Genomic DNA, 18,277 nt, shown 5'->3' with positions numbered 1-18,277 from the left:
ATGGAACATATACATTTGAATAGGGGTGAGAAAATGTAGCATTAACTTGTTCAAAGTGTTCATTAACAACATGTCCATGGAGACAATTGAAAGTAGTATGCAAAACGCTTGAAGATGTCATGCAAGACTCACAAAGATGAGTTGTATGATGAAAAGGAGATACATTGATAGCTGGTTTTTGATTCAACAAGAATTGATCAAGTTTTTGAGAAAGAGTTTTAACCTCGGCTACAATTTCCCTTGAACTTTCAATTTGACACACTGTTACACTTTTCTCCTTTTTATTAAAACCATGATCAAGCCGAGAAGTGTAATATTTGTGCAAAGAGTTTTCACTCATTTTTTCAAAGAAGTGCCAAATGTCATCTTCATGTTTTCCAAAATACGAACCTCCATATGAGGTATCAACTATGTCCTTTTGCATGTCAGATAGGCTTTCATAGAAGTATTGGACAACTTGCCATTTTGGAATACCATGATGTGGACATTTTCGTAGCAAGTCATTCAATCTCTCCCAAGCCTCATGCAACAACTCTCCTTTCCTTTGAGAAAATTCTCTAATTGAAGCGCACATCACATTGGTCAAACTTACGGGGTAAATTTTTTAAAAAAACTCATTTTGCATTTGTGCCCAAGATGTTATTGAATTTACCCCTAAAGTATTGAACCAATGCTTTGCTTTATTTTTAAGCGTGAAGGGGAAGAAAAGTAATTTAAGAACTTCCTCTGGGACATCCATGTACCTCATGGTGGAACACAGTTCAAGAAATTTATTAAGATACCTATATGGTTCCTCTTCATCCAAGCCATAAAATAGTGGACACATTTGAATGGTCTCGGGCTTGATTTCATATTGATTAGCCTCAAAATTAGGCAACACAATGCAAGTAGGTGCATGGTATGCATGAAGATTATAATGATCACGAAGGACCATTGGAGGAATTGGAGCTTAAACTCCGGGGCCATGTTGATTAAGAGGTAGGTTTTGCATGAAATGTGGGTTTAAGTAACCAAGATTACCCTCTAGATTTTCCATGTGAATGCCTAGAATGTATGATATGACAAGGTCTATTCCCGACTACAAGCGACACACAAATCACAACAAAATAAACAAGCACTCCTCTTTCGCAACAAATCAACAATCAACAAACTTCTTCCACATACAATGATCCCATACTCCCATGCTCAAACAATATGCAAAGAACAATTAAAAAAGCCTCCACGCGGGCTCACGATTTATCTAATAAATTAAAAACAAGCCTCCATGCGGGCCAACGATTTAACTAAGGGATTGAGTAAGAAAAAGCTCACAAAGGTCCTTTAGCACTTCAACTCTTAATTTATAGCTTAGCTTAGCAATTTTTTAAAAATTTTTAGCATTTTTCCTTGCTTGCTTAGCTCCTTTGCTTGGATGTTCTTTTGCTTGCCTACTAGCTCAATGCTCCTTGTCAAAGATGAACAAACACAATAAGTAATCTAAAGAAAAATAAAAACAAAAGTAAAGACACGATAAAAAAAGTACTAATTCCTAATGAATTATACAAATACGACGTTGCCTAATCCCCGGCAACGGCGCCAAAAACTATGGTGTGTCGCCGCACCACAAGCTTAAGAGCGTGCAATTAAGGCGAGGGTCAAGTTTTACATTTATAAAAGCCACTACTACCTTCACTAAAAATATAGTTAGGGTGAGTAGGGATCGTCCCAAGGGATTGCAGTTGTACTTGGTTGTGGAATCGCTATTAGGGTTAGTAGGTCGAGTGATCAAACAAATGGTCGGTTGGTTAATTAAACTAAAGAGCAAATTAAACTAAATAATTGAGTGCAATAAGGAGTAAGAAAGAGAAAGGGAAATCTTGGGGTTTAAAGGTCACCACCAAGCAATGCTTTTCTACACCCTTAACTAGTGACTAATGAGGGAAATGTGTGTTGCAATATTGATGTGTGTGTGTATATTTAGTTGATTCAATTAGCAAGGGTGACCAATTAAGTATATATTGTCTAATCAACATGTGAAAAGCACAATATATCTAGCAATTAAGTATATATTGTCTAAATAGCATGTGAAAAGCATAACATATCTAGCAAGTCATTAATCCTTTCATTAAGCTCACAAGCCAAATATACCACAATGTCAGAGACATATGCTACTTGCATTCAAAAGTATGGAACATCAAACAACAAGCATGGATTGTCCTCTCATCTAACAACTATGCTACCACTACACTACAATTAAGCTAATGATATGAAATTAAACTAATTAAGCTAAGGTAGAGGCATAATCCATCAAGAAATGAGCATGAACCATCTAGAAAATGACAAGAGCATTCCTTTAAGCACTATGTTTTGACAATCTCTAGATCTTTAACATTAATACATATAGACATGCATCAATAACACAAGAAATAGAGACAAATACATAAACATCTATTCTAGCATACATAGACATATGGATAGAATGAAATGATTAATTGAAAACATTAAACCACATAAATCATTGAATAAACAAGATTTATATATATATAAGTGCCAAAACATGTATTACAACACTAATCCCTCAATAATACACAAAATCAAGATGTAGAAAGCATGCTTGGGGCTAACTCTAGCCCCAAGAGGATGTCTAGCACTCATGGTAGTGCTTCTTCAACCCTCAAGGGCTAACTCCATAGTAGAGATTTGTTCTTTGGATGATGAAGAGTCTCCAATGGTGTCTCTAGCCTCCTCCTCCTCTAAGCTTGCTCTCCAAGAGATGATATGATATGGTATGATGTGATATTAGCTCTCCCTTGTAAAAAGCAATCCTTATCCTTATATAGGTAGGTCAAATGACACCCAAAATGAGCTGGGGTCGTGCACACAATATTCCCCAATGATTGGATAAAAGACAACTTTCAATGAGCTGAAAATTTAACTTTTTCGCACTGGAGGAAGTTCGATCAATCGAATCTTGGACTTGGATCGAACATGGCTGAGATCCATCGAACTTAGGCTGGATCGATCTTCATTGGTGGCACTTTTTGGATAAAGACAAATCTGAGATATTTTGAAGATATTTTTGGGAAAAGGACAAAAGTGGTTGGTAGGGTGGTACAACTAAATAAGATCAATCATTTGGATAAGGACAAAGCAATTCGATCGATCGAAGAATGATGTTAGATCGATCGAACTTTTGAGATATCTAAAAATGTCATCATGGCTCTGATCCATCTTGAAGTGCTGAGATCGATTATGTTGGATCGATCGAACTTTGATCTGAGATCGATCAAAGATGTTGATTTCCACCTTTTTCTTCCTTTTGCTTCCACTTGGCTCATTTCTTTGATTTATCCTAGAATTGCTTCATTTCTGCTCTTATTTGGCTGAGTTAGCTTATTTTCGGGATAAGTGCCTGAAAATGGAAATAATACGAAATCAATCTAAAATGGTAAAGTAAGATAGATAAAAGTACTAGAATACTTAAGCTTAAGGAGTTTAAATACACACTTTTTAGCGCTCATCAGTTGCTCCTCTTCCATTAGCTGACGCTGTAGCCATTCTTGCTGCCTACGTGCCGCTTTCCTCTGCCTCTTATTTCCTTGCATGTTCTGTCCTCTTCTCCTACCGTTAACCATCTGTTAACACGGAAATACAGACATTAGTACATTCTGAGCAAACCGTAAAAGAATTCAACGAATCCTAAACTTAAGCTCTAATCAAGATAAAACGCTACGCGGAAGACTTAATACAAAACACCCTAGAGACACTTGAACCTGGAGTGCTCTGATACCAACTGTGATACCACTCGGATCCGAGACACGGGTTGATCAGGCCCAGGCCCAAACCCAAGGGAATATCAAACAATTAATATTTTAAAGTGAACACAGAATACAAGATGAATTTAAGAAATAATAGTTTAAACTGAAAGAAATCTAAAATATAAAATCCTTTAAAATTAAATACTTAAAATCCCAGATAATAATAATCCAACTCCAAAACCTCCAAGGGTACAACTCGGGAATCCATCCTGTGAACCCCTAATAAGAAAACCAAACTGAACTGAAAAACTAAAAGAAAACCATATGAATAGAGCTCCTACGTCGGTGGAAGAATGAGTGGTCGCCTCTACTTAGCATGAACAAGCTCAAGCCTAGAACTGACGTACACCTGAAAAATAAGAGTGGGTCAGGCCCAAGAACAAGTTCTATCCTACTATAATCCAAGCAGAGACTCGATATGCATATATACTCTAACCAACTCAACAATAACTATATAATCCGTGTCTATATATATATATATATATCCACCCTATGGACTCTCACTGGACTATGATACGGGTCTCAACCTGAGTAGAAGGTAACATGCAAAATGCATCTGAGTGGGCATGACTATCTAAGCCTAACAGGGTACACCTCAACCAGCATAGCCAGCTACGTGTCCTATTGCATATACGCTTCCTAACCGTTGACTCTAAGACTTAAGCTCAAGTTACGGTATCATAATAATATATTTAAAATCTGTTCCTATCCATCCATAGGAAATCCAGTAAGTCATTTAGCTTATTCAACCGCACAGACTTATAAAAGAGATCCAGTAACTCGTTCAACTTATTCAACCGCACAGACTTAAATATAAGGAGAATTATGTTTTTATAATCCGTACCCTTATTCCAAAATATGTAAGATTTAGCACTTTGGTCTAATCCAAACCTAGTATGTCACCGTCCCATACCGATGCATACAGTCCAATCCGTCCAGTAGTTGATAGAACAAATAGCAATTATAACTATCAACTAATCCATAAAATCCACAATTGATAATAGAAATATTAAAACATAAGCATCAATTGTTCCATATCAAGACTGCTAAAATTTCGTAAATTAACAGTCTTGATTAAAACCACTCCGCATAATACATTAATTGATTTTACAGATTATACATGTAAACCAATTACCTCCAAGCAAGCATAACAAAATATAAGAGTTCACATGCTTAGTTTTATAACACTGTAACATAATTAACTATCAAACCATTACTAAGAATTGCTATCCTAAGATTTAAGCAATTTAAAGTACTATCCATCCAGAAACAGTAAACCGCTTTAATTCCTAATAAGCCTATTATAATATAAATATTCACACACTTATTTAATATCACAAGAACCTGATTAACAGAGAAATTTACTCAAAGAATTTCTATTTAAGATTTTAAGAAATTTTAAAATCTTTTCCATCCAAAAACAGTAGACTAGTTTAATAAAACAAATAACAATTATAACAATTGTCTACGGTTCAGTCCCGAGCATCCGTTGATTTATTTTTCGTTAATCCACTCTCTAAAGGGTTAATAAGACTTAGAAAACCTCAAAATACCCAAGTATAGCTTCCTCCATAATCTGAAAATCCCAAAATCCAAGTTCTGTAGCCAAACAGGTCGCAGAAAAACCAAAAACTGGAACCCAACTGAAAGAGCCTGCTCTTCTTTGCTAGGAGCTGTCTCTCATAGTCTTGGAGCTGGCTCCAAGTCCCCTAAGAGCCGGCTCTTTGATTTTAAGAGCCTGCTCTTTGTTTCCAAAGAGCCTGCTCTTTAAACTTTGAGCCGTCTCTCTTCTTGTGTCTTCATCGTTTTCAATTCTGGTGAGTTTCTGATGAACTAACCTTCATCCCTAGGGTTCCAAAGTGTTTAAATTAGATTCCAGTGTGATCAAGAAATATTTTAATTCCTTATTCAATCAACGATATCAATTAAACATGAATTGTGACACAAAGAATTTAAACCGGGATAATTTTCCATTCATGAACGTGCTGTTCAAGTGATCACCCACGTGAACTATATTCAGTTTAATATTTTCCCCAAGGTGTTCCAGAACTAATTTAAAGGTTTTAATCATCATCTATCATCAATTAAACCATGGGATAAGCAAGAAAATTAAAACAAGCAAATAACAGTTCATAAAACACATACTGCTAGAAAAACATACAAACATGCGAACCAGTTCCATTTTTAGTGTTTCATCGTCCCCTGGAGTTGTATTAGACGTGCAAAGAACACGAGCCAAAGGAAAAGAGCTAGAATTAGAACTTGCCTTTGAGACTTTTGTTCAAAATCTCTTCAAAAGTTCTGGCGATTCCTACTGAAATCCCTCCTCTGTCCTTTCTCTACCTCCATAGACGTGAATAGGGTTCTAAAACCCTAGGCCTAACTTTATTATGTTTATTTATACAGTTATACAAAACCTAAATTAATTCAAGCCCTAACAAAATCCTAATCGGCCCAGAGAAAACTTAATTAAAACCTGCGTCGGCTACATACGTGACTTCTAAAAACAAAAACCCTAATTATATTTTTATAACTAATAATTAATTAAAACATTTAATAATCAATTCAATTAAAGGAAAACAATAAATTCTACTAAAGAAAACATAATGCAAACAAATCAAACAATTTAATTAAATTAAACAAGTCATGTAACTTAAACACATAATTAACCAAGTAACAAGCAATTCAAATAAACAATTAAATAATTTAAAATTCAATTAAAACAAATCAAACAATTTACAATTAATTCACAATTAAATCAAAACAAATTCACCATTAAATAAATAAAACGCAACTTAAACAATTAAATAAATTCCAGGTCTATCCTTTTAAATTAGAAGTATTACAATAATTCCTAACACATAAGGCCTAGTAAAACTCAAAAGGTTCAAATAGCTCAAAAAAGCACAACCATCAGCATAAGGACTAATAAAACTCCAAGAACACCACCATGTCTTCACAATGACATTTGGACACTAGGTAGATCAGAAACTTCGAGCAACACTTCCAAACTTGAATTCTCAATCCCACATTGTGAATAACTCCAATAATGTTAAGCTGAGAATGTCATACCAGTAGCCAGCTTTGTGCAAAAGAAATAGAGCAGGCCTGTACAAAGAGGTTTCAAAGGTCTAGTTCATTGGAAATAAGTCTCAATTTTGAAGATTTTCTCAATGTAACAACAACAAGTCTTGCTCTGGTGCATGATTTTATCTGAGAAATAATAAGTTGTGGAGGAGAAGCAACATTTCTGAAAACCCTTGCATTCCTCTCCTTCCATAGGAAGTATAACGCAACAAACAATAACAGTTTGTGGGCTAAAAATTTTGAGGAGTTCTAATGGTTAGAACACCATTAAGCTAAGTCTGTCCAACAATTGGGAAGTATGTAGAAACCAGCAGTGCGCTTTATAAAGCTTCGCATTTGAGAACTATAGGTGCAATTGAAGAAAAGTTAGTCCATAAATTCACACTCCGCCCAGCAAAGATAGCACATATTAACATAATGTTGGTTAATCATTGGTTTGGAGTCAAAGGTATAGAGCCTTCCTCTTACAGCAAGCCAAAAAGTGAAGTTGTGTTTAGGTATGTGGTGCTTGAACCAAATAAGGTGCTTCCAAGCAAATGAAAGAGATGGTGGAGTGAAGTAAGAGATAGTGTGAGAGAATAAATACTCTCTAGTGGGACTAGGTAACCACACAATACTATCTTGTTCACTAGAAGGTGCAGGAAGAGATTGCAGCTGGTTTATGAACTCTTAGAATTGGAAGAACTGTGAGTACTGTAATGATGTGGGGATCAGCCAGTGATTTGTGAAAATTAGACTATCAACTGTGGCTAAGGAGTCTAGTTGAAGAATTTCTATATCATTCAAGCCAAGCTGTCTAACTATTGGACCATTAGGCAACCAGAAATCTAACCATAACATTGTGTTAACCCCATTCCCCACCTTATTTCTTATAATGCCTCTTATCATATCCCTTAACCTTAAAAGTTTCCTCCAAAACCCTGAACTGAGAGCAGTTGGCCTAATTGACCACATACACTTAGCTTTAATTAAATAATAGTAAGACCAAGCCACCCACAAGCTGTCTTTTCTCGAGCACAATTTCCACAAAAGCTTTAGATTGGCAATGATATTTGAGAGTTCAAGGTCTGAAAACCCCAAACCCCCATGGATCTTTGGTCTGCAAACAGCCTGCCAAGCAAACTTTGCTCCCCTCTTTTTGAGCTCCACACCAGACCAGAAAACCCTCATTAGGATTTGGTTAATTTGTTCAAAAACCTTCTTTGGGAGAATAAAAGCCTGTGACCAATAGGACTGAATAGAGCAGAGAACGGCCTTAATGAGTACAACCCTACCAGCATAAGATAAGAATCTAGATGTCCAACATCCCACCCTTATAGTGATCTTTTCAACCAAGGTTTGACAGTCTCTCTTGTTGTGATTGATGAGGGTGAAAATGGCAACCCAAGATAAGTGATAGGAAAATTACCAGCCTCAAATTGTAGTAGATTTAAAATTACAGCCTTTATTTGGCCATCCACTCTTGAGAAGAAAGCTTTGCACTTTGCAAAGTTCATATGAAAACCAGAGCAAGAAAAGAAAGCATTGAGTGTATTAAGAATGGTTTGCAATGAAGGTAAACAGGCATGTGTGAAGATCGTTATGTCATCTGCAAATGTTAAATGTGAAAGGACAACCTCTTGCATCTCCGATGAAACTTGAAATTAGGGTTAAGCCTAATATGAGCATCAATGGTTAATATGAGCACTTCCATTACAATGAAAAAAAGCATAGGAGAAATAGGGTCCCTTTGCCTTATTCCCCTCATGCCTTTGAAAAAAACCAAACAACTCTCCATTGAGAGAAAATGAGTAGGAGGGTGTAGTGATACATTGGGACACCCAATGAACAAATGGACCAGGAAATCTAAACAACTGAAGAGCATCAAGGATGAATTGCCAATGCACTAAATCAAAGGCTTTGACAAGATCAATTTTTAGATCAAGTACAGTTTGGTGGGTGATTGGATCTATTGTAACCATTTAACAGTTCATGTGCCATTGTGACATTTTCAGCAATATGCCTGCCTTTTACAAAGGCAGTTTGGCTTGGACTAATTAGGGAAGGGAAAACAGGGGCAAGTTTCAAGGCTAAGAGTTTGGATATAGTTTTGTAAATTAAGTTGCCATAAGAGATTAGCCTGAAATCATTGACATTTGAAAGATTATGGACCTTTAGGACAAGTACAATATAGGAAGAGTTGATTTCAGTCAGCATTCTCCTTGAGATGAAAAAATCCCTTATAACAAGTATGACATCTTGAACATTTATAGGCCAAACATTAGTGAAAAATGATGAATTAAACCCATCTGGATCTGGACTCTTATAGGGATGAAATGAGAGAATGCATGACTTGATTTTCACGTCTGTGGGAATGGATGTAAGGCTATGAATGAAATGGGAGGGAACAGACTTAAAAATAAAGGGTGAGAGGGAAGCCATACCTGAGTAGTGTGAGGAGCAATGTCCCAAAATTAATTTGAAATGTGAGAGAATTTCCCTTTTTCATTTCATCACTATGAATTAGATTGCCATTGGAATCATTGATAGACTGCACTTTCCTCCTATTTGCTTTGGAGCTGAAACTTCTCATAAAAAATGAAGTGTTCTAATCCCCCTCCTTTAACCAATGCACTTGAGCTTTTTATTTGAAAAATATTTCTTCTGCAAGTGAGGGTTCCAAAATTTTGTTTGAAAGCTCATTCTCATTTAATCTTAACAGGGCATCAGTTGGATTACAATCAAGGCTTCTTTGACAGAGGTCAAGCTCATCCCTACAAGCATTCACTTTAGAAGAAATATCACTACAACTGTTTTTATTCAGCTGTTTGAGAGGCCCCTTTAAAGCCTTAAGCTACTTTACAAGGATGTACATTCTTAAACCATGGACTTCAAGCTGCCAAGCTTGTGACATAATATGAAGAAAATAAGGGTTAAGAGCCCAGAAGTTGAAGAGTCTAAATGGAGAGTTCCTTCTTGGTGTGAGGGTCCCAAATCTAACCACCATTGGAGAATAATCAAAGATCCCCTGTGGTAGGAATTTACATTTAGCCTATGGGAATAAAGTCATCCATGAATGGTTGATAAGAAGCCTATAAAGCTTCCTTAAAATGTTTACACATCCATAACTCCCATTAGACCAAGTGTGAAACACCCCAGAATACCTCATGTCTTCGAATCCATTATATATCAAACAATCTTTGAACTCCTTCATCCCAATAGTCCATCTAAGAGCCCCACCAAATAAGTTATTCACATGTAGGAAGACATTGAAATCACCAAGTAAAATCCATGGTTCATTTGAGGTATAATGCAGGTTCAATGCTCTCCAGAAATCCCTCCTATCCACTGCAGTATTAGCAGCATACACAAAGGAGGCAAGAACTCTAACATTTGGGTCAATAATCTCAATAAAACAATTAATGACCTGATTATGTTTCATAGTAGAAATAAGGGAGATTTTCAGAGGATCCCATAGGATCCAAACCCTGCCTAACACTGAAGACAGGTAATTACACTTGATGCGCCATTGGGGAGCAATAAATGGGTGAATTCTGTGCATATTAGAACTACACACTTTTATTTCCAAAATAGCCAATAAACTTAATCCAGAATCTCTAATGAGACATCTAACCTTTATTTGTTTAAGGGTAGAGTTGAGCCCTCTAATATTCCAAGCAGCCCAATTCATTAAGAAAAAGAGGTTAGGTTGTAAAGCCCCCTAAACCCTTTCAGGGTAACACTATTTGCTAATGGTTTTATTTTTATTGCCTTCTTAGCAATCTTAGAATGTTTTGTGTGCACTGGTTTCCTTGGTTTCAGAATCTTATCAATGGTAGGAGAGGAGTTAGCGTCTGCCCTATTAAAGGTCTTTTCATCAGAGGAGGATAGCATTCCTGAATTAACCTTGGCCAATGCCAGGTCATCCCCATTACCATTATCCAATGGTAGGGCATCAAAAAAGTTGGCTAGAATACATGGAGCAGAAGTATGGAGAGTAAGCTATTGAGTCTTAATCTTATGGGGGGAGAGATCAATCATAAATTTAATTGCTTTACAGTTGCTAGGGACTGGAGAAGAATGAACTAAATCTTGCTGTGAAGATGCAGTGTATGGTAAAAGGAGAAGGGGGGTTGTATATCAAATTAGTAGGAAAAGAACCTGCACATGCTCCAGTGGATGGCTCAATGGTTAGTTTATGAGGCCCCCATGTAGTTGATTCATGAGGTGTTTTCGAAGTGGAAGCATACTTCTGGTATGACTCTGCATATACTCTAGTGGATGGCTCATTGGTTGGTTCACAAGGGGCCACTGTAGCTGATTCATGAGGTAATTCTGAAGTGGAAGTATCTTTCTGGTATGGCTCTGGAGCATTAGAAAAGGGGTCAGGGATAGGATGGCAAGAAGTTCTTCCCTTATTTCTAGTAACAAGCTGCCATGTGTTATGATTGGGATCACCAATCAATACATTGTTTAATAGTAGTTTAGAGCTCATATAAGACTCCATCCCATGGCCAAAGGATGAGCAAATTGTACATATTTTAGGGAATCTAGGGTAATGAATTTTGATTGTTTCCAATTCATCACCCTCCATTCTGACTTAAAATGCCTTAGGTAAGGGGGAAAGATGATTGATCTCCACACAAATTCGAGCATAGTCAATTCTGCTTCTGTCTTGAGTACAAGCATCTACGAATTTTTGTTTGACCACTACACTTGCCAAGTAGCTTAGACCCTGAGGGGTGTAAAACTCAAAGGGAATATTAAATAACTTAATCCATATTGAAATGGATTCTGATTTAGGAGTATGAGTACCAGAATCATGGCTCCAAAGCTTGAGAAAGACTGGTTTTCTAACCAAATACCATTATTGGCCCTACAGGCTTCCACAGAGTCAAATTTGAAGAAGAAAAACCTTTTGAATTAGCAACAACATGTTTAAGACCTCTGCCACCCCAAAGCTTGTGAGCTTGTTCAGATATTACCCTATATGGCATTATATTCCTGAAAGTTCCCACAACACAGCACTGCCAATTTTTAGCCCAATAGTCCTCACCTCTGTAAGTGGATCAACCAAAAAAGTATCGTCCTTTTAGGTAGGTTTATAGTAGTGGAATTTCCAGTCAGATCGTTAAGACTGGGCAATAGAGGACCAACTCCTCTTACACTGCTTATTGCTATGATTTGATGGTGAACCAGATTCTAGAGCTGAGGTTGCGACTTAGTTGGTATAAGATTAGGTTGGTTGGCTTGGGACAAGTCATTATGGTTAGGTGACTGAATAGACAAAGTATTCCCTTGAATCAAGTGTAACTGCTCTGCAGGTGAGGATGTGGGTTGTACTGAAGAAAAAGGAAAAGCAACTGTCACATCACAATCACAATTCAAATTTGAAATACCTTCATGTACGTGGGTGGGGACAACCGTTACTGATACAAGTTTGAAGTGGTGGCGTGTGACAGCCAATATGAACCTTTGGTGGTGGTGCAGTCAATGGAACTTCAAAGCGAGCCTCCTTATTATCACCATTCTTACATGAAGAAGCAGTAAATACAATCCTCAACTACTCCTCTTTAGCCTTAAGCAGATCTTTGAGCCTAACCACATAAATAATGAGATCAAACTTGTATACATCCATTATTTGAATATCCATCCCCTTAGGAAGGTAATCCACCTCAGCAATGGTCTTATTACTTGGGTTTCTGGTTCTATCCTTTTGCAACGAGGACCTAATACTAGCCAATGAGCTTCTTTTGGCTTGTTGATATGATTACATCACCTCCTTCCCTTTGGATGAAGTACTTTTCTAATGGGGTTTTACCCTACGTGTCAGTGGAGGGGTTGAATGCGGGTAGATGGGGAGGCAAGAGCTTTTATTTTACAAGACAAAAGGGATGAATGGGAGGTTTTCTAGATGAGAATGTTGTTCTAATATTGCGAAGAGGTGGGGTTTTTAATTGTGGTAGACTTTGAGGGATGAGCTGAGGAGGATGGCTGAATGGAGGGGATGAAGAGAGAATGCCATTAGTGGGAGAAGATGCAGATGGAATTTTGTTACGAGGTGCCGTGAATGGGTGGTTCAAGTGGTTAGGGGGTTTCATGGTGTCAGTTAAGGAGATTTAGATTACTCTAGTGATTTAGGAGTGTTGTTCATCATCAAATATTCTTTTATCCAATCTGATTTTTCTTATTTTATTTTTGAGAACACACATAAACACAAGAGTGATTTAGGAATATTGTTTTCTATCTCATTAGAATTAGAGCATAATTGAAGATTCAGAGATTCCAAAAGGCAGAATTCATCCATTTTTCATCAAATTCAGTTTTTGAAAAAAAGGGGTGAAGCGATCATACTTTGAAGGGGTCAAAGCATTCATGGAGTGTTTGATCCAACATTTTCTTTTTAGATTTCAATTTTTCAATTTTTTTGATTTTTCAAAATATAAACTCAACAAATATGCATATAATGACCCAGTCATTTTCCTTTCTTTCCTTTTTCTGAAATTTTACGGATAAATTTTTTTCTGTTTAATTTTCTTTTCCGAGTTCTGTTTCTTGTCACTTAGTGTCGTCTCGAGTGTTTAGAAATGGTTTCTGAGGCTCTTTCGTTTAGATTGACAACTTCCTTTAAGGACCGAATCATTTTCACTTTTCGGACACTATTCGTTTTTTTTTATCATTTTCCCTATTTCGTCTTTTCTCCGTTTGTCACTTTGTTGGCAAAACCTCACTTGTCGTGCTTGGAGTTAGTTTTTGACTTCATGTATCTTCATCCTTAGTGGTTTCCACGAAATACGTATCTTTACTTTTGCAAGAAAGTACTCTGGTTGCTCCTAGTGTCCATAAGGGTATGGATGCATTGTTTTTTGCAATTATTTTCTTTTCTTGGGTTTTTTTGAAAATATCTTTTGAAGATATTTTATTTCAGAGGTTTTTAAGAAAATATTTTTGGAAGATATTTTCATTCTGGGTCATGAGTGTAGTTAACCCTTTTTGCATAGGTCATTGTGCAATTAACGAAAGTTATCGCAAAAATACCTTGTCTGGAGCCTGGATCCTCGTACAAGATTCATTTTCACATTTCATCGAGTCGTGTACTCTTAGAATTCCATTCTGGTCTTTTTTCTCCAGTTTCAGAGTTTCCGGCTCCGGTTGTCGCCAAACTTGTTTGGGCCATATCTCTCTACTCGGGACTTAGTTTTCAACGCCATTTCTTCCATTATTCATGTTTTCTTATTTAGAATCTTTTTTGTTCATAGAGTTTTGTCATTTGAGCGCATTTACTCAAAATCCACTTTTCCAGACCCGGCGGGACCCTTTCGGGGCACTTTTTGAGATTTTTTATAAATAGGGGACTTAAAGAAGAAAAATTAGATTTTTCTCTTCTTCTTCCTCTCTTGGCCGGCAGCCATGGATGCCCATGGAGCTGCCACCTTCTCTCTCCTCTTTTGATCCATTATTCCTAAGTGAAAAGTCTTCGGCCTTAACGGTTATCGTTCCTCTCGATGTGCTCTACCTTTCCCCATTATTAGAACCCGTTTCTGACCATTTTTTGAGTTTGGGTTTGAAGTCAAGTTGTGATTTTCATGGGGCTTCCTTCGGATTCTTGTTCACTGTGTTGTCCTCGACAAAACCCTTCGGTATCGTCGGATTCAAAGCACTTTTATTTCGGTGGGCTTTTGAGATTTTCATCTCAAATTGAGGTGGGGGGTGTTATAATTTATTTTCTTGTCGTATTACATGATATGGATTCTTATACAATTCATATACATGCTTGGATATCAAATCTAGAATTTTTATTTTTTTAATTTTCATGTGTGAGATTTGATTTTCCCGATGGGTTATAGCATGTTTTAAACTTGTGTCATGATAGTATATTACCCCTTGATATGGTCATTGACATATATTAAATTTAGAGCATTTGGACAAGTAATCAAGATTTTATTTAATATTTATGTTGAATAAATAATTAATTCATGTGGTCTTAACTAGCTTGAAATCAATGTGTGTTACTATATTATATTAGAGTCTAGCATGCTGTTCAACATAGATTAATTTGAGAGTAATCGGAGAAGTTTGGAAATCTAGTAATATTTAATTAATTTATTATGAGTGTACTATTCACTCAATTGGAATTCCGACTTGACATTCTTGATATGCATGTCATATAGTTTCATATATATTAAATCTATAATATTTGATTAGGTTTTGAAACCTCTCAATAATTATTTTTTTTTTTAATATTAAAGTTGAATACTCATGGCCGTTCATTGTATGAAATTCACTTGTAACATGCTTTTAAATCAAGTCTTGACATGTTGTATAGCATAAATTAATTTGAGATCATTTGGATGAATTTCAAAACCTAGGGATTTTAATTAAAAGGATTAATTAAAATCCATTCAATGACTCCTTGGTCTTGATTAAGTTTCTAATTAGGAATTCATGCTTTTCTTGACAAGTTCCCTCACATGTGCCAATTTGAGAACAATCGGATAAGTTTTGAAACTTATATTTAATTATTTCCTTTGTATGGAACTTGATCCACATGGTTGTGTTTTGTATGTAATAAACATGTAACTTGATATTGAACTTGTCTTGACATGATCCTTGACTTGCCTTGTAATCTTGATAATTTAATCCCTTTAGTAGATTAAATTCCCTTTTATACTTCCATCGATTTAATTATGACCCCTTGTATCTTGGTTTTAGTAATGTACTTCATAGACTTGTACATTTGTCTTGGAATGGTTTAATTACATGTGTTGTTTAGCAGTAATTGATATCATATATCTTATACTTGTAGTATATTTACTTCAATGGATTTCCTGTGCTACATATCTTGGTTCTAATCTATATAGATGCATACTATGATTTCTTGACATTTCACATGCCATTATAGCTGAGAACTTAGGGCATGACTTGTATGTTCCAAAATCTTGGTTGTGCATGAAACGTGGTTAATGCATATCTTATATTTTTATACGATCATGACTTGCACAACTTGTTGATTTTGGGACCTGCGATATCAATCAAGAATTGACATGGCTAGGACATTGTTCTAGTATAGGAGATAGAGAGCTCCCTACACTATAGTGTGCACTAGGGGAAGGTACCCATGGGTTAGTAACCCTAAAGTGATCCTAAGAGTACGGTTTTAATCTGGGCGATATCTGAGTTTCCACATTGGTTGATTTCACTCTTTAAATTTCAAGTTGATATTCCTTAAAGATTTAAGCTTATCGTGTTACGTGAAATGTCCCAATCTTGTTTCATTGCATAGATATTATGCCTTGTCTTTGATCTCATGTATAAATCTTGTTGTGTTAATTGGAATGATCCAATCTTGTTTATTGCATATATATTATGCCATGTCCTCGATTTCATGTATTACTTCTTATCGTGTTAATTGGAATGCTCCAATCATGTTAATTGCATTGATAATGTAATTCTTGTTAACTTATATCCGAGTATACTTCTTGTCGTGTTAATTGGTATGTTATAATCATGTAAATTGCATTGATAATGTGATCCTTATATTCTAGTATTCTTTTGTCGTGTTGATTCCAAACCTTGCTTAATTGTATTGATAATACAATTCATGTTGATCTATTTTCAAGTATTCTTCTTGTCGTGTTCCTTGGATTATTCCAATCTTGACTTGTTTCAAATATGTATGTGTATCATGATTCTTGTTGTTTATACTCTATGGTAGCTTAAGATGATCCCTTAGTCTCATCTTGACGTAGACGTTAGGTGGCATGACCCTTTTGAACTATTACATGTTAGTATAAAAATCTGAAAGAAATCGAGTCGATGTATGGTTATTCTCTACGAGTAAACTTTTTTACTCACCACGAAGTTACTGGGGGATTTGTTCAGGTATGAAGACTTGGTTCGTGATGCTTGTCGTTCATTGGGATGGCTTGTAACTTCGAGTTTCCATTTCATGCAAATGTTAGCATGAAATATCATTTGGTAGCCTTATGTATCAAACTTGTATTCTTTGATTCCATTTATGTAATGTGTACGTAAATGAACTCTTTTCATTGTATTCAACATGTATAAGATGAGGCCGGAGGCCAATGACATTTATCTTGTATTCTATGTACTTTCATTTTCATGGTTTATTAAGAAAATATTAAAAAAATGCTAACTAATTCCTTCATAACTTATGCATCGGGTGTGAGAATTCCATTCTTTCTGTTTCGTAGGGTTTCTATGATCATGTATGAGGTGTGGCCAAGGGCCAAACACCATTTCGTTCTAGGTTTTGCATTATGGTTCAATTTATATTGTTTTTAGGCATTTTTGGCCGTTGAGAGGTCATATTTTGCATTTGAGATATTTTGAAGCCGCGGACCATTGGGACACATCTTAAATATCTTTTTACGTTTGCGTGCATGCCCACATTTCACAAAACTCTTGAGTTTCAACTTTAGAACTATTTTTGGGTGATTTTCATGAAAATTGATGCATGGGGGTGTTATTTGAGTTCCGCTTTGTTTTGGCATGTTTTAGATGCTTGAATGAGACTAGAAAATGTTTTGAAGCATGTCCGGATTATGTAAAAAGCATATAGTGCTTTAGAGATAGACCTAGCACCACACACACACATTGCAACAGCTTTTTTGAGCTGCAGCAGATGTGTCAGTCGGCTGATGAGGATCCATCAGTCGGCTGACGATTCCCTCGAGACCATTCCAGTAGGCTTTTCTTGAAAAATGGTGTTTCGGCCAGCTGAACATTGGGGTTCGGCTGACCGACGGTTGCGTTTCGGCTGGCTGATGGTTGCATTTCGGTCGACCGATCCTCCCTAGGAGCATTTTCTATATCTTTTCCTTGGTTAGCTTTGTTGCTTTGACTTCAGAAGGTCATAACTCCTTCATTTCTCATCTAATTAGCTCATTCTTGAGCCTAACTTCAAGAACTAGAAGTTAGCTTTCCAATGGTATTAACCACTCATCGAAACTCCACCTATAGTGAGAGTTATTCTAGTTTTAGTGAGATAGGTTTGTGGTAATCCTAAACGGAGAAGGCCACTTTGTTTTAAAGTCATATCTTTCCCGTACGGACTCAGAATCAAGTGATTCATGAGTCTAACCTTGTTCATTTTTCATTGTCTTTCCAATGGTGTGCACGGTGGCACCCATTCTAGTGCGAAATGACCATTTTGCCCTTGGTTCATTTCTTTTCGGGTTTGGCATTCTTGCTTCATTGCTTGGCTCATTTGAGTTCCATGACCTCATGGAAGGTTATCAAAGTGTCTTAGAGGTGTGTTGTGCCTTAGAGACCGTTGTCTTGTTTTTTTTTTTTTTTTTTTTTTTTTTTTTTTTTTTTTTTTTTTTTTTTTTTTCTGCTTCCGCATCTTGGATCCAGTTTGGGTCGTCACAGAATGCACTAGATTGAAAAAT

General features: G+C 36.3%; 1 protein-coding gene across 1 annotated transcript in view; it reads left to right on the top strand.

The window, feature by feature from the left end:
• The window catches only part of LOC132306662 (uncharacterized), a 40,284-nt gene extending 23,406 nt beyond the window's left edge, over nt 1-16,878 (top strand). Inside the window, exon 8 of the mRNA XM_059804156.1 lies at nt 16,746-16,878. Within this exon, the coding sequence (XP_059660139.1) occupies nt 16,746-16,751 (6 nt within the window). The 3' untranslated portion in view covers nt 16,752-16,878. The remainder of the gene's footprint in view (nt 1-16,745) is intronic.
• The last annotated feature ends 1,399 nt before the right edge of the window (nt 16,879-18,277 follow it).

This window comes from Cornus florida, unplaced genomic scaffold (assembly GCF_030987335.1).
Source record: "Cornus florida cultivar Cherokee Brave unplaced genomic scaffold, ASM3098733v1 CherokeeBrave_3.0.0_Hap2_Chr05, whole genome shotgun sequence".
Taxonomy (NCBI): Eukaryota; Viridiplantae; Streptophyta; class Magnoliopsida; order Cornales; family Cornaceae; genus Cornus; species Cornus florida.
Note: the sequence above shows the minus strand (reverse complement) of the source record. Positions and strands in the feature narration are given on the sequence as shown.